The following is a 21,571-nucleotide window of genomic DNA, read 5'->3' as shown; positions in this document are numbered from 1 at the left end:
GACCTAAAAGATTTAAATGACTTAACTAATCTTAACTAAGATTACTTAAGTAATCTTCACCCTCAGTCTTTACCTCTCATTCATCTACTACTCTTCCTCTTTCACTCTGTTCCACATTGGACTCTCTTTGCTACTCAAGCATGCCAGGCTTGCCTCATCCCCTTGACTTGCTCCTTGACTTCTTTCAGGTCTTCTCTCCAGTGGTATCCCTTCAATGAAGCATTCTCTGGTCACTGCTAATTAAAAACTGAATCTCCAATTATAATATTCCCTACCCCCCACCTGCTTTATTTTTCTCTACTTACTTATTAATTATTTATTCAACTTATTTCTCGTTTATAATCTGTTCCCTCAATTAGTTTCTTTTGGTAGGGGGGTCAGTATCGGGATCCGAAACCATGACCTTGGTGTTAAAAGGCTGTGCTCTAATCAACTGAGCTAACCAGTCAGCCCTGTTCCCCCAATTAGAATACAACTTTCACAATGACAGAATTTTTTTGTTTGTTCATTCTTATATTATCAGCACCTAGAACAATGCCTGGCACACAGAATATACTAAAATGTTTGCAGAATGAATAAATGTATAAAGGTCTTTTCAGTGGCAAGACTCCATAATCTGTAAGACCAAAAAGAGATTAAATTACACATGGAAAATAAATCCATAATTCGTAATGAAGAGAAGCCAAAGATGTAAATAGGTTTATATTTAATGTTTGGGGAAAGTGTTCCCAAGAATCATTGTCAGAGATGAATTACTCCATGGGATCAATCATCAACCTATCCAATACAGCATTTATAATACAAGTGTGCAAACATTTCTAAGCACCAACCACTTCACTTAAAATAAAGAAACAGCTTAGTAAGGAACTTGAAATTAATGTAAAGTAAAAATTTGCCTTAATCTTAAAATGAAAACAATCTGAAAAGGCTTTTGAAGACAAAAAAGAAATCTAAACAATAAAAGCTTCACATTAGAAAGCTGTCTAAATGAAAGCAAACTGTTTAAAGCCATCAAAAATCAACAGCACCACATGTTCAGACAGACAACATAACATGCCTAAATTCTATTTCTCTGGTTTCGCCTAAATAGAGAGGGCAAAAAAAGAATACAATAACATCTCTTCTGCATTCCTCCCCCCCCAAAATCAAGGTCATGCTATATAATTAAAGGGAGCTGGAATATTCAAAGTAAATTTGTAAGCGCTGAAGACATTCTGGAGGAAAATTAACAAATACCTCATTAAAACATGTCCAAGTGACAAAGATATTACAGTAAATTAGATGGACCATGAACTATATCCAAAAAGGAAATGTGCTTATATTAAAGAAACTAAAAAAATCCTTCTTTAATATCAATAATAATAAGCAGATTGCAAGTCATAAAAGTGATAATGCCAACATTTCTTCACCCTACTACCACATTTCATTTAGAAGATATCATTCCTACCATTTGACTCAGATGTAGTTACCTCTAAATATAGCATATATAAGTACTTCATAGCACTTCCTGTTTATAAATTTTAGTCAGTAGTTATAAATTTCTAAGAAGCATGCTCTAAGCCAGGGCGGTATGGGGCCGAGGGCCTCAGCCACGCCCGACAATCACAACCAGCCCAATGACACCACCGATGGATGGTGGTATGGCTGCAGAACAATGCGAATGGACTTAATGCTACTGGACTGTACACTCAAAAATGGTTAAAACGGGGCTGGCCGGTTAGAGCGCAGTGTTATAACACCAAGGTCAAGAGTTATCCAGCCAGCCACCCCCCAAAAAAGGGTTCAAATGGTAAATTTTATTTTATATATATACACACACACACATTTTTTTCAACCGATTTTTTAAAAGGGAGTGAATATATAGCTTATATACACAGAGTTTTAATGCATTGCTTTGTATAGGATGTTAAGCAGCTAACAATGAAGGTAAGCAAGCAAGCATTAAAAGGTGCTGAATTCAATCTGACTTCCTATTTCAGGCAGTCTGCTATATCAATAAAAATATACCAAGTATTCTTATATTCACTTTTAAAATACATTAATTCATATCACTGTTTACCCCAAAGGATCAACTAGGCCATTTTCCTGGGCTTGTGTTGATTGAGACTCCTCTTTAGGTTTACAAGAATGTGAAGGTGAACGGTCCTTTTCAGTCTGAGTACATGGTAATATCACAGCTTCCTCCTCCTTGTGCCCTGATTTGCCTTTTTCTCTTGATGTCATTAGGGAAGCCACATCCTAGAAGGTGGAAAAAAAAATTCATCCAGGGTTGGTACAAGTATAGCGAAATAAGAACTTTCACATACTATTAGTAGAAGATTAAAAATTTAAATTCCCAGCAATTCCACTTCTACGAATTTATCTTATAAAAATACTCAAAGAAGCATCTAGAAATGTATATATAAGGATATTTATTGTAAAAACTTAAGAGCACCCCCACAAGAAGAAAAGCAAACAAAAAATTGGAAATAAGACAAATCTATCAGTAAGAGACTGAATAAATGAATTTTAATTTCTTTATGACGTAATAGTATATAGTATATAGCCATTTAAAAGAAGGTAAATTTCTTTCTACTGATCCAAAAAAGATATTCACAATATTGTGTTACATAGAAAAATCAGAATGCATGTAACGATGCTATTTTTGGAAAACAATAAAAATATCTGTACATTTAATTTTATAAATAATTATCTACACAGAAAAGTCTAGGTGGATATATTCAAAATTGCTCCATGATTCACTTGAGAGAGAAGGATCAGACACTATAAAGGACTCTCACTTTTTAGAATGTGTGTGTACATATACATATTTTCAAATTGAAATGTTTATGATCAAAAAAATAAATTTTAAAAAACCTTTACATGTGTAAAATTCAATTTATGCGTATTCGCATTTCATTTCAAAGTTTTTAATGCTGTATCACACAATTTTAATCTGTTAAGAGACCAATTTAATAAAGTAAATAAAATATCTATCTTCTTTAATTCATATCAAGCTTTTAACTTTTCATTTCACTTTCACAACAGAGTGATATAAAGGACTGTTATTCCTATTTTTCCTATAAAGAAACTGAAATCACTTGGCTGAGGTCACACAGCCAGAACTTGAACCAGAGCCTAGGCCTCCTAAATGCCTTCCTATGATTCACTGGTCCATCATCAGACATCCAGGAATCTTATACAAACTACATGGAACAATGAAGCACATTAAGTAAAGAACAATATCACACACAGCAAAAATAATAATTAAAATTATAAAAATTTATAATTATAAAATAATTAAAATATTTGTGAAATTTTAATTCCATGTGTTTTATTTTAGTAACCATAGTAATTAAAAATAAAAATCACAACTCCATCTTAAGTATTACTCACATGTTGAGAAGGGAGAGTATTATTAGCTTGTTCACTGTTCTGTTGTATCACAATAGTCTCCATTTTATCAGTCTGCAATTTCTCCCCAGGTACATATTTTTCTGCTTCTGTAGTCTCTCTCCTTAGAGTTGCTCTTGTTAAGTTTGGTTTTGGTCTTTTGAATCGACTTCTCACAAAAGGTGCTGATTTAACTTCAAGTGGCTTCTGTTCTTGAAGAGATCTGCTTCTGGAACAAGGATGATCAAGCTTTAGAATGAATTGAAGGGGCAGTGGAACAGAGTCTTGGGACAACCTTACAGATTGACAGTAAACATTTGATTCTGACTCTAACAAGAAAGCAAATCAGATTATCTGGTAGATCCTAAAAAACACTAGTGGTACAATCCAAATATGAGCCTAAGAATTACATCTTTGCACAATGAAAATATAGGTCTGTCAAACTCGTATTGACTTAGGAGTATGTGTTACATACAATTTTGTATGTAATTCTCACAATCAATAGTCAGAATGATCTCAATCCTCTTTCTGTCTTCCCAAAACTATCTTAAAATCTCTAACACTGCCTACACTGTATTTGTTATGCCTCAAAACCTCACTTAGTTTAACATAACCTGCAAATATAATTTTAAATGCTTTTTCTTTAAAAGCACACAGACCTATACTTTATACCTTAAAATAGTAGTTGAGAACTGCTCTGGAACATCTGGAAGTTGCATCCCTTGATCTTCTGTTCTACCAAGTTCAGAAGTCTGTGAAAAAGTCTTCAAATGACTTAAGTGACTTGACACTTCCTTTTCAGAATTTTTTTCTTCTACAGATGTATGCATCACCAACAGTACTTCACTGCTAATATTCTGGAGGAATAGTCACAATAAATCAGCACATACAGAAGATGCCTTAAGCATCTCATACCTTTCAAACAAAAGCCTACTATATTCTAAACAATTTCCTTTTAAAATTTAGAAGTTTGTTAATAAAATAAAATTTAACTTATGAATGTTAAAATCTAAAAATCAGAAAACTCTTCCTTTTATATTGCATATTATGATTTTTCCAAAAACACAAATGCCATTACCTATACAAAAAAAAGTCAGATGTCCTTGAAAATGTTAGAAGAGCATGAACTTCAAGTCACTAGAAACTTTTAACAAAAGGAACTTTTGTAAGTTGAATAAGGTCAAGTGGGACAGAGAATAAAGAGAAAAACAGATACAGATACGTCCAAAAGAAATAATTCTGATGTACGTTCATACTAGCGTTGGTACAAATTTAGTCCAACTTCCTATTCTCTTTTCATTTAAAAGAGTAACTTCAAACTGACATTAGCAATAGTAACGTTTTCCACAATTAGAAAATGTTTAAAGTTATTTTTTAAAAAAGAATATGTAGTTTCTTCAAGGTCCTGAAATAGAAATCGAGGGCTGAAAGACTTTAGACTTTCAGATTTTAAGTGTTGTTGGACTTAAGGGCAAATAATCATAAAATTATTCTGGTAACTTCTCTATGAAAAAAGTATTCAAGAATTTTTTAAAGGACAGGAGTATACGTACTTGTACGTCTAGCGAAGGCGTAGCACTGCAGTCACCGCTACTGCTCCGCATTACATTTGTCTCAGCTTGTCTTAAGGTACCAGTTTCCTCTGGTTCATTTTCCCTTGGAGAAATGTCTGTTTTTCCAGTTTTTTTCAAATCTACCACCATTTCCTCAGTAACAATGATCTCTTCAGATCCTCTCTCCCTCAAGGAAATTTCTTTTTCAGTTTCTTTCAATTCTGCTTCCATTTCCTCAATGGCAGTTATCCTTCCTGAGACCTTCTCCATCAGGGAAACATCTCTTTCACCAGTTTCTTTCAAATCAATCTCCCTTTCCCATATGGCATTGACCTCCACAAGTACCTTTTCCCTTTGGGAAATATCTCCTCCAGTTTCTTCTAAACCTGTCTCCATTTCACTTATAGACTTGGCCTCCTCTGGGCCACTGTCCTGTGGGAATATTTCTCTTCTAGTTTCTACCAAATCTGTGTCTATTTCCTCAATAGTATCAATCACCTCTAGTATCCTCTCCCTTGGGGAAATCTCTCTTCCAGTTCCTTTCAAACCTGTCTCCATTTCACCTATAGACTTGGCCTCCTCTGGGCCACTGTCCTGTGGGGATATTTTTCTTCCAGTTTCTTCCAAATCTGTGTCTATTTCCTCAGTGGCATCAATCACCTCCGGTATCTTCTCCCTTGGGGAAATTTCTCTTCCAGTTGCTTTCAAATCTGTCTCCACTTCACCTATAGACTTGACCTCCTCTGGGGCATTTTCCTGTGGGGATAATTCTCTTCTAGTTTCTTCTAAATTGATGTCTATTTCCTCAGTGGTATCAATCACCTCTGGTATATTCACCCTTGGGGAAATTTCTCTTCCAGTTGCTTTCAAACCTGTCTCCATTTCACCGATAGACTTCACCTCCTTTGGGGCACTTTCCTGTGGGGATATTTCTCTTTTTTCCATTTCTTCCAAATCTGTGTCTATTTCCTCAGTAACATCAATCACTTTAGATACCTTCTCCTCTGGAGAAATCTCTCTTTCAGTTACTTTCAAACCTGTTTCCATTTCCACAGTGATGTCAATCATTTCTGGCATCTTCTCCCAGGGAAAGATGTCTCTTTTTCCCATTTCTTTTAAATCTGACTCTATTTCCTTAATAGTATTAGTCTCCGTGGATACCTTCTCCCTTGGTGAAGGGTCTAGTCTTAAAACTTCTCTCGAACCTGCTTCCATTTCACCAGAGACAAGGATCTCCTCTGGAATCTTTTCCTTTGAGGAAATTTCTCTTCTTCCACTTCCTCTTCCTATATTTGGCTTTAGTTTCTGAAATCGAGTCCTTAGAATTGGGACTTGTTTGAGGATATTTGCTTTACTATTCTCTTGAATGCTATAAAGAAAGACACACAATCAAGCTTTAAACCAGATTGCCATTTGAAGAGATGATGGTTGAAAAATCACTATGAAAACACCAGAAACTCTCAAATTAAAAAAGAAAGAACAAAAGAAAGCCCCAAGAATCTCTGTGTAAAATTTTTAAATTAAGGGAGAGAGGAAAATTCCATTTTTTGAAGTTATGGTGAAATTTTAAAATAAACCTATTTATGTATAGACTTATGTAGAAATATCTGTTAATAAGGTCAATCACATTAGCAGCTAATTGGCCCTGAATAGTCCCTTTTCAATTATCATTCACACCACCGTACACATAAACTGGCTGGGAAAGACTCTCCAGTCCTCTGCATTGGTGCTAAACCAACGTGTTTATGCTATTTCTACCTCTTTGCCCCTACTATGTTTTACCCAGACATACACTGTGCCATACAACAAACAACCATCTCAAATAGCTAGACGGAAGTACAACTTGAATAAGATAAAGCCTTATGACTAAGAACTAGGTCTGTGCTCCTCACTTTTAAAAAGCAATTTAAAATGAGATTTCCTATACAGATATCTCCCTAAGAGCTTGTGATTTCATAATACAAAATGGGAATAAAAGGACAGATTAAATACACAATAATATTTTGCTTAATGTTCTTGGGCATGCAATCACCATTCAAAACAAGCACCTTGTTCTACAGAAAAGCAGCAGCACTCTGCTTTGTGTTTTATCATAATAGATGGCAAAACCAATAACAATGTATAAATGGATGAAGGAGCTCTTACTGACTAGTTAAGAAAGGTCATTAATCTTGGGCAAAAGCTAGATCAAATGAAACACTAGATTTATTCAGCCGTGTCAGGCTGAACGAATGTATAACTACACACTTAGCCTCAAAAAAGATTATTAAAAAGTACGCTATTGCTTCTTTGAACTTCCCTAAGGCCTTAACCTATCTTTCTTCACTGAAACAACTACTTTTTATAATGTAATTTTTGATAACACAAAGCAATTTCTTGGGCAATGAGAACCTTGTTTATATAACTGACATGTTTATACCTATCATTAACTTTAGTAATTGAAAACATCAAATGCAAAATTAATAGCAATTGGTAAAGAAAATTTGATTTGATTAGTCCTGGGTGGATTTCATCCCATTCTTTGATTTATGATACTTTTTGTCTCCATCCAGAAACATCTAGCTTTTACTGAGGTTACTGTGCTAGCAATTTTGGCTTGGGTATTACGGGAAAAGATAAACTATCTTTATAAAGTCACATTTTGAACACTGGCATATTCTTTAAACATATAAATGCTTTAGGCAAAACTTTATTAATAATTTCATTACTTCAATATCAGTTCAGATAATAAGATACAAATACACAATGTTATAATTATATTCTAAGTGCTTAGATTGTTTCTAAGTAATAAAAGGACTTCAATAAGCTTATTTTTAATGGATAAAAATAAACAAATATCATACCTCTTAGAGTTCATGAACAAATAAGTCAACAAATATTTCTAAGCACCTATTACATGCCAGGAAGGCATGTGCTAGGAACTGGAAATACAATGGTGAACCAGACAGACCTTCTCTCAGAGCTCATATCAGGTGCATAATTAACTGAAGGGCAGTCAGTATCTAAGGCTGGAAGTCAGATATATAATTGAACAAGATTATTTCTCAACCTAAAACATACAACGGATCCACAAATTCTCTCCTCGGATCACACAATTCAAGGAGAAAAGCAAAGAAAAAAAGGGGATTACAATTGGAGAAGATAGAAGAACAGACACAAAACCATAAATCTGCTTCCAGGTTCACAATGTGTTTTTCTAAAATAAAGAGTATACGAATCTACAAAATATTTATAAACCTCCATAAGATAAACCACCAATCATGACACAAACCTCAAATTATGTATACAAACTAGAAAGGATGCAAAATTAGTCTAGAAGATTAAGTTTCAAAGAAATACTCACTAATTTATCTAATGAAGTAGAATTTTTAATGCATTCATTGTTTCAGAGACTCTATCTCTTTCTCTTATATAGCATCTTGAACAGGCCAAAGTGTTTGGAGTAGGGGAAGGGGGAAACTGCCTATTAGATACAGACAGGCACCATCCTGGGGCCCCACTAGGGCTCTGAGGCATGGAACTGGGAGAAGTCAAAGCCAACTGCAACCAGGTAAAGAGCACACCAAAAACACCATTTTCTTTTTTATTATTTATTTGTTTGTTTGTTTGTTTATTTATTTCATTGAATCATAATTGATTATACATATTTTGGGGATTCAATGTTAACACATGTTGATCAAATCAATATTGCTAGTATGTATATTGTTACAAATTGTACTTCTTCTTCTTTTTTTTTTTAAAGATGACCGGTAAGGGGATCTTAACCCTTGACTTGGTGTTGTCAGCACCACACTCTCCCAAGTGAGCTAACCGGCCATCCCTATACAGGGATCTGAACCCTTGGCCGTGGTGTTATCAGCACACACTCTCCCAAGTGAGCCACAGGCTGACCCAACAAATTGTACTTATTCTTTATGCCCCTTGTCTAATCTCTCTCTATCCCCTTCTCCCTCCCCCCTCCCACCACTGATAACCCTAGATTTTTTCTCTCCCTCTGAAACAGTAATGGTTACACTGTTGATTTGCTGCCTAGATGATCTGTCCAATGCTGAGAGGTGTGTTGAGGTCCCCCAATATTCTCACAGAGCAGCTGCTTCTTCTGTCACTCTGGAATAGGCTTTGTGGAGAGAGACATCATCTTCTTTTCTTTGGTCTCTGCTGGTGACTCTCGTTGTGTCAATGTACTCCAGTGCCTGGTGGACCATATGTGTGGTGGTTGTGATGTCTAGCCACTTTTGTGGCAGCTGTGGTTACTGTGGTGGCTGTGGTGGGCCACCCCCATGGAGGTGATGTTTTTGGCATGTTCCTTGGTGCTGGCAGTGTGCCTGGATGTGGGTGGGGGGTTCGGTCCCCCTCTCCATGCCCCTGAGGCGTGGAGCTGGGAGAAGTCGTACCCAGCCGCAAGTAGGTAAAGAGCACACCAAAAACACCATTTTCACACAGGTAGCCCTCCATAGCCACCACAATTGCCTTGGCTGCTGCAAAAGCAGCTAGTCTCTATAGCAGCAGTCACAGCCACCATGAACATGGCACACCAGACTCTCAACTTCATTGACACAAGGAGAGGCACCAGCAGAGACCAAAGAGAAAAAAAAAAAAAAAGAAGAGGCCCTCTCTCTCTACAAAGCACACTCCAGACTAATAGAAGCAGCATCTGATTTATGATAATAGGGGAGGACTTGATCACACCTCTCTCAGTACTGGACAGATCATCTAAGCAACAAACCAGCAGAGGAACAGTTAATCTAACAGATGAAGAGACCAAATCTATGGTTATTAGAGGGGGGATGGGGGCATAAAGAATAAGTATGATTTGTAACAATGAATATGCTAATAAAAAAGAAAAGAGAAAATAATAAATAAATAAATAAATATAGACAGGCATATGACTTGATAAAATACATAACCTTTGACTTGCTTTTAAGGACCTTGGAGATTCAAAGGCTGGAAAGGTCAAATGATAAAACAGAAAAGACCAATACCCATGGAGAGAAAAGTTGTTGAGATGAGGTTGGATATTAGTTATAAACAATATCCATCAAGGTTCTAAAACCCAGAAGCCACACAGGGAAAAATTAATTTTCTACTGAGTCACATTCATTATTAAATGGAGTCTGGCTTAAACTGAAAAAATGAAAAGAAAAAAAACAATCTATCAGACATCTATAATTAAAATCTGTATCATAGATATGTAACAAGTAATGTAGTTGTACCAGCTTCTACCCAAAGATTTTGGCACAGTAAAATAGTTGGGAAAGGGGAGGCGGAGGGGTGCAGGTAAGCAAAGGAATAGTAGAGGAAGCAAGGAATAAAAAAATGTTTCTGTCTTCTAATAAAGATCTGTAAAATAGTTCAGGAAACCTAGGTTTCACTTTCAGGTTAAGTACTACTTAAATAGGATAATATAGCATTAAGAAAGTATAGCATAGGCCAGCTTTTAAATGTAAAAATGTAAAATGTTAAATGTAAAATGTTAATTCCTGAACTGGATAATAGGTACATGGAAATCCATTATTGTTCTCTCTACTTTCTGGCACATTAAATATTCTCAAAGTGAAATTTTAAAAAGTATATAATTCCATCAATCTGGTTTGGTGCCCTTCAGAGGGAAAATAACAAATATAAGGAGCTTTGGCTATGAGAAGTATGGGTTTTAATATACAGATTTTACATAAAATTTATGTAAATCTTAAATAAAGAAAATATGTGATCAATTTAATTCTAAAGAAACAAATATTTAGAAAATAAGTAGCATTTTCACATTTGGACATAGACATCTAATTTAATACGCATGTCAAGTGATAAGGTTATTCATGTTAACTCAAGTTCTAATTTATAATGAGTAGCTCTTTTCAAACCACCCATAATTGAAAAATCAATATGAAGGCTATGACATAAACTTCCTTCAAAGGTAAAGTTATATTTTTAAACATTATATAACTTGATACACAAATAACTAATCCATCTAATTTGCTATTGTTTAAAAAACTGAGTTCTAAAACCTTATACAAAAATTTAAAATTATATAGTCAATAAAACGATCTTTACCTTAGATATTCCTTAAGAGACTTGGACTCATCTGGCTGCGTATTTTGAAAAGAAGTATCTTTTTCCTCAGGCTGTGATATGACATCTTCATATTCAAAATTTTTACATGACCAATCTTCCATTTGTTGAGGAGTCTTAAATAAATTTTTAAAAATGCTTTAGGTTTCACAATAAACATAATTTTAAAAGATTTCATTGAAAATTTTGTTCAATTTGAGTATAAGGAAAATGGCAGACATTTCAAAATTATAAAATGATATTCAAAGGATGCTTTATGTTTTTTTTCTTTAGATAGCTTAGAAAATTTCATAAGCCACACCTTTTACCATATCTGAAAGCCCCCATTCTTTTCTTCCCAATCAGAAAACAAATAACTGCTTTATTTTCATCTGCTAGAATTACCCAACAGGGTCTATATTTCTGAATCCTTTTGATTGCTGTAAGTGCATTATAGACTATGGGAATTATGACAGAAGAAATTCAAATCTCAAATCATGCCAACTTTTACCTTAATCACAGACTATGTAAATAATCCAAAATTTGTGATCTTTGTTATTGGAATTGTATTTTAGGAGGGAACTTAACATTTTATTCTGTTTACACCAATGTTTAAATTTACATATGAGTATTTTCAAAAGGAAAGGATAATCCACTGCTGAGTGACTGGGAAAAGCAAGTCCAAATATAAGGTAAGATAGAAAGCAGACTATGTATCACGGAATGCTGAAAATCTAAAATGTGTTCTCAATTAGCAAAACTACTGGCTGTGAGATTTTGACCATAAATTTAATATGATGCACACAAATTATGTGGCATTATTGTTTTTAAAAGGCGTGAAGGGAAGCTTCTATTAAGGCTTATGTACTTGTTTAACAAAAATGTAGGGAGAAACCAAAGTACTTACTTCTCTGTCAACACAGGATACATTTTCATTCTTTTCTACATTGGCCCCAATTTTTTCTTGTGAAGTGAGAATTTCTTTCCTTTCAGTGGCTTTACCTACATTTGGCTTTGGTCTTTGCAGCTGGCCCCTTATTAGTCGTGCAGTTCTGAAAGTCTTTCGTTGATTACTTTCCTGAAGACAAATTTTTTCACTCAAACTAGAAAAACCACAAAGGAGTAAAATCAATGTTTATTCTGCAGTCACAAACTTGCTTGTTTTTCAGTATTTCCTTCTCTCTGGTATGAATATAAACCATTTGGAAGACAAAATAATTCACAAGTATCCTCAAGAACATCTTTAAAGACATTCATAACTTTACACCTTATTCTCTGGAACAGATATAATCTTGGAAGCATGACCATAAAAAGCATTTTTAAGTCAAATTTTCATTGAAAATTGGAAAAATCTACATTTGACAAGGATATGACACTATTCCTCATTCAGGATACTACTGCATAATGTACAACTCCAGGGAATTAGTCCAAAGTTATGGTATAAACAATGCCCCTGGAATGGCCCAGAATCCATTGGTCAGATTCACCTTGAGTGAAGCCTGTTCTAGAGCTCCATTTCAAGTTAAAACCCTTTTGAAATCCCCTGCTACAAATAAAATTATCCAGAAACATTCACCATAACCATTCATTTATTTAGTAAGAGTTTGTTAAAATCTTAGGAGTAAGTTGAGGGAGAAATGTAATTGCTATAAATGGGCTCACACAATTTATATCTACAATAACAAGCACAGAGAGTATTAAAATGTTTCAACACCACCTATAGTTCAAAACGGACTTAAAGTACACTAGCTGAAAATAAAATTCAGATTTTATCAAGTAGAAAACAAGTTATTACAATCATTCCCAAGAGTTACTATTTTTCTACTACTTCCTAAATACTTACTTAGATACAGTTTCAGCTTTTGAGTTCTCTCTCTCCATATTCTCCATTCCAAAAATGTCAAATGTACTCATTTTATCCTTTTCCAAGTGATTCTGTGAATTTAATTTTTTACAGTTAATCTACTTACCATAAAAAGTTCATACTTTGTAATAAATGAATATTAAAACAATAAAATTTCATTTTTTGTACTTCTAACTAGAGATTTTTCAAAAGTCCTAAATGCAGGTGAGAATAGTATAAAACAGATAATCTCATGGGCCGGCCCCGTGGCTCACTCAAGAGAGTGTGGTGCTGGTAGCGCCGAGGCCGTGGGTTTGGATTCTATATAGGAATGGCCGGTGCACTCACTGGCTGAGCATGGTGCAGACCACACCATGCCAAGGGTTGCAATCCCCTTACCGGTCCAAAATTTAAAAAAAACAGATAATCTCATACATTATTAGAAGGCCTTTTACCAATATGAATCAAGAGTCTTAAAAATGTTCATATTCTTTGACCCAGTAATATCCTTTTGAAGACTATCTTAAGAAAATAATTGAAATAAGTTTTAAGTATTAGAATGGTCATTGGAACATTATATAAAATAGCAGATGTTGTAAAAAGACAAACTATCCAATAATTAATAAATGGTTACGGGCTGACCAGTTAGCTCAGTTGGTTAGAGCATGCTGTTATAACACCAAGGTCAAGGGTTTAGATCCCTAAACTGGCCAGCTGCCAAAAAGTAAAAATAAAAAATAAAAAATAAAAAATAAATGGTTAAGTAAATTCAGTGACATGCCACTGAGAGAATATTAAGATGTCGCTAAAAACCATGTTTCCCAAAGATGTTTAATGACACGGAAAAGTACTTACGAAATGTTAAGTACCAAAGAATACAAAACCAAGCTGATATCACTACTCAATTTTATAAAAAAAAAACAAAACCTGGAAGAATATGTGAAAAGATTGATTACATCTAAATAAGGAAATTACAAGTAATTTTTGCTTCAATTTTTACATGAATCTGTGTGTTCCAAATTTTCTAGAATTCAGTAAATATCTTACAAGGTTATAATAATATTAACTATACTATAAAAGTATCATAAAAAAAGAAATTTCACATGAGGGAAAAAAACAGACCAGCAATTTAATTTTAAAGTGTTTTAGCATTAATAAAAAAATTTCAACATAACTCTGGCAGAGATATTAAGGAAACAGGACCATTCATTTAATGCTTATTACAATGTAAATAGGTTCTTTGTTTTTAGCTGTCAGTTTGACAATGCATAAAAGAGTCATAAAAATATTTAAAATAATCTTGGACCCAATAATCCCATCACCTCTGGAAATTTATCCTTTGTTTCCTTAGGAAAGTCCTATTTACAAAATTGTTTTTATTTAGAAGAGTTAAAAAATAATGGAAACATGACTAGTTAGCTCAGTTGGTTAGAGCCCAGCCTTATAACCCCAAGGTATTGACCATCCACAAAAGATAGAATAAAATAATGGAAACAACCTAAATGTTCGCCATTAAAGGAATGGTTAGGTAAGTAAATCAATAATATGTTAACCTGATGCAGCTATTAAAAAGATCAATTAGATTCAAGAAAATGTAAATGAATAGTTCCAGAGGAAAAAAGTTTTAAATGTTATATACGTTATGGTTAAAAACTACAGAAATGTTTGCATATTTAGAGAGAAAGAGATAAAGTTCATAAAGGACAAACAGGAATGTGACTGCCTGTGTTTAGATGAATGATGGGTATAACTCGAAGTATACCTGATTTAAGAAATAATTTTGAATAAAAATTTTATGTAAGTAAACAAAAGACAGATTTATCACCACTGAGGATGTTTGAAATGATATGTTCCAGGTTCTAAAGAAAATGCATAAAAGGGAGACTAATAAGGGAGGAACAAATCTAACATTAATGGTAAATTTTTGTACCTGTTTTAATATTAATAACAGTACATTGTGGTTACAAACTAAAAATTTTTATTCCTGACTATTTAGGAAAAATTTTTGTAATTTTAATTTCTATAAATTCTCTTATGCCATACCTTTTCAACTGAAGTTTCTAAATGTGAATTCTTGCTCTCTGCATCTGTTGTGTCTTGTGAAAGAACCGATTTCTTCCCAACTGCCCTTGTTAAATTGGGTTTAGGTCTTTGGAGTCTCCTTCTCAAGATCAGTTTAACATTTTCTGTTTGATCAGTTTCCCTAAAAAATTAACGTTATTTAAATTGCATCCAACATGCAGTCATGTCCAAATGAAATTCTAATAAATTCTAAACTCTTTCAGAACCAGAAAGAACTCTTTTAAAAAAGTTTATTCACAATAATAACAGCAAAGAAAACTGAAAAGAGACTAACTTATTCTATCAGAATATTACATTAGTTAAACTTATTATATTATATATAATTGATATAACATATATATATAATTATATATAACTGACATAACATATATAATAACATATAAGTAATTGACATACTTACATCAGTTATAACTTATTCTATCAGAATATTCTGTCAGTTAAAAATATACTACTGTTCACCATCAATAGCTAAAATAGTGTGGAACTAATACATAAGCAAATAGATAAATGTAACAAAATAGAAAATCAGGAAAATGACTCCAAAACACACATAATTTTAGCATATGATAAAGGTAGCAGCTCAAAACAGTGAGGGTAAAATGGAATACAAAATAAAATATTTTTAAAGTAAATATTAAATAAAATTAAATAAATGGTGATGGGAAAACTGGATAACTCTAAGAAAAAAATAAAATTAGCTATATTCCAAGTAGACCAAAGATTTAAATAAAACCATAGAGAAAACATGCTTAAGTTATTTTATAACCTTGAGGTAGTGACAAACCTTTCTAAAATACAATAAAAAGCCATAAAAGAAAAAAAATTGAGAAATTTGAAAACATAAAAATCAAAACTTTTACAGAGCCAAAACATCAAAAGCTAAATCAGAAGACAAACTGTAAATCAGGAAACTCATACCGCAAATTCGGAAACTCATACCACAAATTAGGAAACTCATACCGCAAGGCTAACCAACATAAAGAGCTCCCAGAAAACAGTAACATCAATAACTAAAAACTGGTCAAAGGATATCGACAACTCACAAAAAGTAAAATAAAATAAAAAATAAAAATGGGTTTTAAATATGAAGAGATACTCAATTTCACTGTAATAAGTACAAAGTAGGGGCTGGCCGGTAAGTTCAGTTGGTTATAGGGCAGTATTATAACACCAATGTCAAGGGTTCAGGTCACCACACTACAAGCGGCCAAAAAAAAAAAAAAAAAGTACAAATTAAAACTAGACTACAAGAGAGAAAGACAGTGAGCACACAAATGTGACAACATATTAAGAAACAGAAAATATAAGAGGAATTATTTACAGATGCTCATTGTTCTATTCTTTCAACTTTTCTTTGGGACAAAAATTTTTAAATAAAAAACTGAGAGAAAAAAATAAAAGAATCAATTACCCCTACCCAGCCAAAAAAGGGGTTGGGGTCACTATACTTGGACAGCATTTTTTTAATTATCAAGACTAGCAAAAATCCAAAAGTTTGATAACATCATTTGTTGGTTAAGGGGACAAGTACTCTCTTACATTGTTGATGGGACTGTGTAAACCACACTTCCTATGGAGAGCATTTTGGTAGTATCTACCAAAATCATAAATGTATAAATGTGTGTGGGTACATACATACATATACATGCACACACACCCCCTTTGAGCAAGCAATTCCATTTTTAGGAACTTATTCTAAAAATGTACTGCATATAGGCAAAAGAATGAGGTACAAGATTTTAAGCATTGTTTATAAAAACAACCTATATAGCCATCAAGAGGGCACAGATAATACAAACTATGATGCACCCATACAACAGAACACTATTAAGCTATAAAAAGAATAAGAAAGGTCTTTACGTAAAAATGTGAAGACAGAAGAAAAATTGCAAAATACTATGTACGGTATGCTACCATTAGAGGTTTTTTTAAAAAATCAAAAAATATAAATTTGTATAAGCTTGAATGTACCTTTTTAAAAATCTCTAAAAAACTATAATAAATAACACTGGTTACCTGTTAGAGTGAAAAGGGACAGGGTGGGAGACTTCACACCTTTTACACTTTTTGATGTTTGAACTATATGAATGTATTGCTTTTTCTAAAGACTAATTTAAATTTTAATTTAAAAAAAGTTTGGTTCACCATGTGACTGTGCTTTACTGAAAAATAAGAATTAGTTAACTGAACAGCTTTTAAACCCATATGAGGTGAGAAGTTGTGAGAATTAAAAAAAAGAAGGCTGAAATCTTGAGGTATCTCTTCAAAGGGAGATTCCTATGGTACTTTTGTTCCAAATGAAGATATTAATTTAGCCAGTACTCCATACTGAAAGATATGCTCACCTTCATAAAGTCATCAGTATCAAAATCTACTACTTTAACACCAGGCATGAAAAATAACTCAAAACAAGTATAAGTGAAACCTCATAGCAAATATTTAGGCTTTCAAATTTTTTTAGAATTTCATAAGTTACCACCTTGCTAAAACTCGTATCACTATTATACATCAGATATGAAAGAGAATCTTTCTGTAATGAAATATCAAGTGAAAAACCTTGATATCACAGTCTTAATAGACCACAGTATAACTACATATTAAATGGTCTTCATATTAACGATCTCTGCTAGTCCCTAAATAAAGCAACATTATTATCATAATATTGGAAATAAATAAATTCTGCCATGTAAAATACTCACGGTGATTTATTCTTTAGGTCAATATTTCCTTCTTCTGCACCACTCCTCTCAGCATTATTCACCTCACACAATGCTCTAATTCCAACTTCTGATGAAGGAGAATCTGAAGTGCTTGATTCTGAAGACTCAGTTGATACTGACCTGGTATCTTGATTACTAAGGAAATGAAAATATATCACGAGGACAAGAATTCCTAGTTATGATATTTTTATACTAATTATTTAAAAGATTTTTAAAATATACAAAACCAACACTTTGGAAGATGACCCTTCATATTATGGAATGATAAAAACCATTATGTTGGCTTTTCTATGATCCTTTCTGCATCATGTCATAAAGAACTGTACCTTCAAAGAAAGTAGCAGCCACAAATTAACAGGCTTGGGAAAGTTTTTAAGAAGTCCCAAAATGAAAAAGCGTTAATTAAATGGGGTTCACAAATCAAACTATATGTAAAATCATAGTAATACTTACAAATTAGCTTTCATTAAAATTTTACATAGTCAGTCCTTGTACTGCATGGTACTGTGTTAACCAAAAGTTGTGTAAAGAGAGGACACAGTTCCGATAATCACAAGTTGCAGTTAACACTGTACTCTGCAAAGCAAGGACTACTGCATTATGAAATATTTCAACCAACAAAAATATAAGTGAGGGCCATGTACTAACTAGCACTGTTTCAACACATATTCACATTTAGCCATACTTTTTTTCCTCCACTGAGTATTAATCTTTTCCTGACTTATCAGTAAGACTTCTCTCTATATTTTTATTGGCTAGATGTTACACATAAAACCTCAGTATATTGCCTTTCATTTTCTCTATGGAGCCTTTGTTAACAAAAGTATTTAATTTTACTGCAAATTTATCAATCTTATCTTTTAAAGTCTGTGCTTTTTATGTCTTAAGAAATCCTTCACATCACAGAGATAATTCCCTACATTTCTTCCAAAAATTTTAAAAATCTGTTCTATACATGTAGTCTTTAACCCATCAGGAAGTTAGTGGATAGGGTAACATAGGAATCTAAAATTATCTTTTTCATATCTCAGCACCATCTAATGAATAGTTACTTTGATCTTTGCCCCCTGATTTCTGAATGGAGTTTTGGGGGTTTTTTTGGGGGGCGGATGCCCCCTGATTTCTAAAGCTATCTACCATATAACAGATTCTTAAATGCCTCTTCCTAGACTCTACATTCAGTTCCACTAAGTCCTTTTGTCTAATTCTGTAGTAGTACCACACTGCTTTAATTACTCTAGCTTTAGAAAAATTCTTAATACATTCCCTCTTCAGTTGTTTTTCAAAATCGTCTTGACCATTCATGACCTTTTGCTCTTGCGTACATGACAATTTTAAAATCAACTAGCTGTTTTCCAAAACCAATTAGGATCTTAACAGTCATTACAGGATTGTTTCCCCACTATATAAGAAAAAGTTATGCATAACTTTTTATGTGTAGTTTAGAAAATTAGTTGTATCCTTGAAGTCATACTTAAGATATCTTTCAACTGACAACAAACAACTACAAGAAACAGTGAGTGTATATGATTCCACTTATACAACATATCAAGAGTAGGCAGATTCACAGAGACAGAAAGTAAATTAGAAGTTACCAGGGGTTGAGGGGAGGAGAGAATGAGGAATTACTGCATAATGGGTATGGAGTTTCTGTCTGGGGTGATGAGAAAGTTTCATTACAGATGAAAAAGTTTCATCAGAAATGAAATGAAACTTTTTCATTAGAAATGGCAGCGATGGTTGCACAACAACGTAAATGTAATTAATGCCTCTGAATTATATGCATTAAGCACACATGGCTAATATATCAAACTTTATGTTATATATATTTTACCACAATCAAAAAATAAAACGATAAGGCTAAGAATTTCCCAAACAGAAGCTCAGAGAACCTCAAGCAGGATAAATTTAAAACTAAACGGCTGGCTGGTTAGCTCACTTGGTTACAGCATAGTATTATAACACCAAGGTAAAGGGTTCAGATCTCCATACCAGCCAGCCACAAAAATAAACCAAAAAACACCCACAACCAGACCAGGGACAACCACTGAGCTGCTGCAGGAAGTGCTCCATGCTCCTAAGCTAGAGTGGTAGGGAGCCAAGGGCCTCAGCCACACCCCCTCAACATCCGCAACCAGCTTAGCAACAACCACCAAACCACTACTGGAAGCCCCCTTGTCTCCCCTGTAGAAATGAGGGGGGTACCATAGGCTTCAATCACACACCCCCACCTTCTTCTGCCTTCTCCCACCCTATTTCCTTCCCCTTTCCTTTTCCCCCCTCCCCTCCAACTGCTCTGCAACATCTCAGAATGTAAAAAAATGATAATAGTAATAAATGAATAACTTCAAAAAATTAAATAAATAAATAAATAAAACAAAATCTTGAGGAAAAAGAACAAAACTGGAGACCTCACACTTCCTCACTTCAACTCATATTACAAAGCTACAGAAATCAAAAGAGTATGGCACAGGCATAAAGACAGACGTATATCAATGGAACCAAACAGAGAATCCAGAAATGAATCCACATATACACAGTCAAATGATCTTTGAGAAGGGTGCCAAGACTACACAATGGAAAAAGGAAACTCTTCAACAAATGACACTAGGAAAACTGGATATCCACAAGCAAACAAATGAACCTTCAGGCTGGCCAGATAGCTATTTGGTTAGAGCATGGTCTCATAACACCAAGGTCATGGGTTCAGATCCCCTTACTGGCCAACCACCAAAAACCAAAAATCGAAAAAACAAAAAAAATGAAATTGGACCTTTATCTTATACCATACACAAAAATCAACTCAAAATGGATTACAGACTTAAATGTAAGACTTGAAGCTGTAAAACTCCTATAAGAAATCATAGGGAAAAAGCTTCATATCATTGGTTTTCTCAGTGATTTCTTGGATATGACACCAAAAGCACAGGTAACAAAAGCAAAATTATACAACTGGGACTACATAAAACTAAAATGTTTCTGCACAGCAAAGGAAACAATTGATAAAGGAAAAAGGCAACATATGGGATGGGAGAAAATATTCGCAAAACATATATCTGATAAGGGATTTATATCCAAAATATATGAATAACTCCTATAACTAAATAGCAAAAAAGCAAAAAAAACCAAAAAGTAAAAGGCTGACAGTTGTAACACTAAGGTCATGGGTTCGGAACCCCTTGCCGGACAACCACCAAGAAAAAAATAGTAATAATAAAAAATAAATAGCAAAAAAGCAAATAAACAAATTAAAGAATTGTCAAAGGATCTGAATAGACCTTTCTCCAAAGAAGATAAACTAATGGCTAACAGGTATATGAAAAGATGCTCAATATCACTAATCATCAGGGAAATGCAAATCAAAACAACAGTGAGGTATCACTTAAAAGATTTTTTTTAAAAGCAAAAAAAAAAAAAAAAAAAAAGGGCCGACCCCGTGGCTCACTCGGGAGAGTGCGGTGCTGGGAGCGCCAAGGCCACAGGTTCGGATCCTATATGGGGATGGCCGGTGCACTCACTGGCTGAGTGCGGTGCGGACGACACCAAGCCAAGGGTTACAATCCCCTTACCAGTCACAAAAAAAAAGTATTGGTGGGGATGTGAAAAAATTGAAATCCTGTACACTGCTGGTGGGAATGTAAAATGGTGCACCTGCTATTGAAAATGGCATGGAGGTTCCTCAAAATAATTAAATATAGAATTACCATACGATCTATCAATTCCACTTCTGGGTATTTATTCAAAAGAATTGAAATGAGGATCTTGAAGAGATATTTGTGCTCCCATGTTTCTTGCAGCATTATTCACAAGAGCCAAGAGATGAAACATAGATAAAGAAAATGTGGTATATAAATGCAATGAAATGCTATTCAGCCATAAAAAAGGAAATCTTGTCATGTGCTACAATGTGGATGAACCTTGAGGATGTTACACTAAGTGAAATAAGCCAGTCACAG

At 33.9% G+C, this 21,571-nt stretch overlaps 1 protein-coding gene across 3 annotated transcripts in view; it reads right to left on the bottom strand.

Moving 5' to 3' along the window:
* The window catches only part of BDP1 (B double prime 1, subunit of RNA polymerase III transcription initiation factor IIIB), an 81,799-nt gene that overhangs the window by 30,079 nt on the left and 30,149 nt on the right, over positions 1-21,571 (bottom strand). For 2 of the 3 annotated variants that reach the window (XM_063085919.1, XM_063085921.1), the window contains exons 12-20: positions 17,595-17,750; positions 14,857-15,016; positions 12,814-12,905; positions 11,878-12,073; positions 10,974-11,107; positions 4,926-6,294; positions 4,045-4,229; positions 3,376-3,601; positions 2,060-2,238 (exon numbers count right to left, since the gene is read on the bottom strand). In XM_063085919.1, the coding sequence (XP_062941989.1) occupies positions 2,060-2,238; positions 3,376-3,601; positions 4,045-4,229; positions 4,926-6,294; positions 10,974-11,107; positions 11,878-12,073; positions 12,814-12,905; positions 14,857-15,016; positions 17,595-17,750 (2,697 nt within the window). The remainder of the gene's footprint in view (positions 1-2,059; positions 2,239-3,375; positions 3,602-4,044; positions 4,230-4,925; positions 6,295-10,973; positions 11,108-11,877; positions 12,074-12,813; positions 12,906-14,856; positions 15,017-17,594; positions 17,751-21,571) is intronic. The other variant, XM_063085920.1, reaches the window with a different exon arrangement.

This window comes from Cynocephalus volans, chromosome 2 (genome assembly GCF_027409185.1).
Source record: "Cynocephalus volans isolate mCynVol1 chromosome 2, mCynVol1.pri, whole genome shotgun sequence".
Classification (NCBI taxonomy): domain Eukaryota; kingdom Metazoa; phylum Chordata; class Mammalia; order Dermoptera; family Cynocephalidae; genus Cynocephalus; species Cynocephalus volans.
This window is presented reverse-complemented; position numbering and strand designations above follow the sequence as displayed.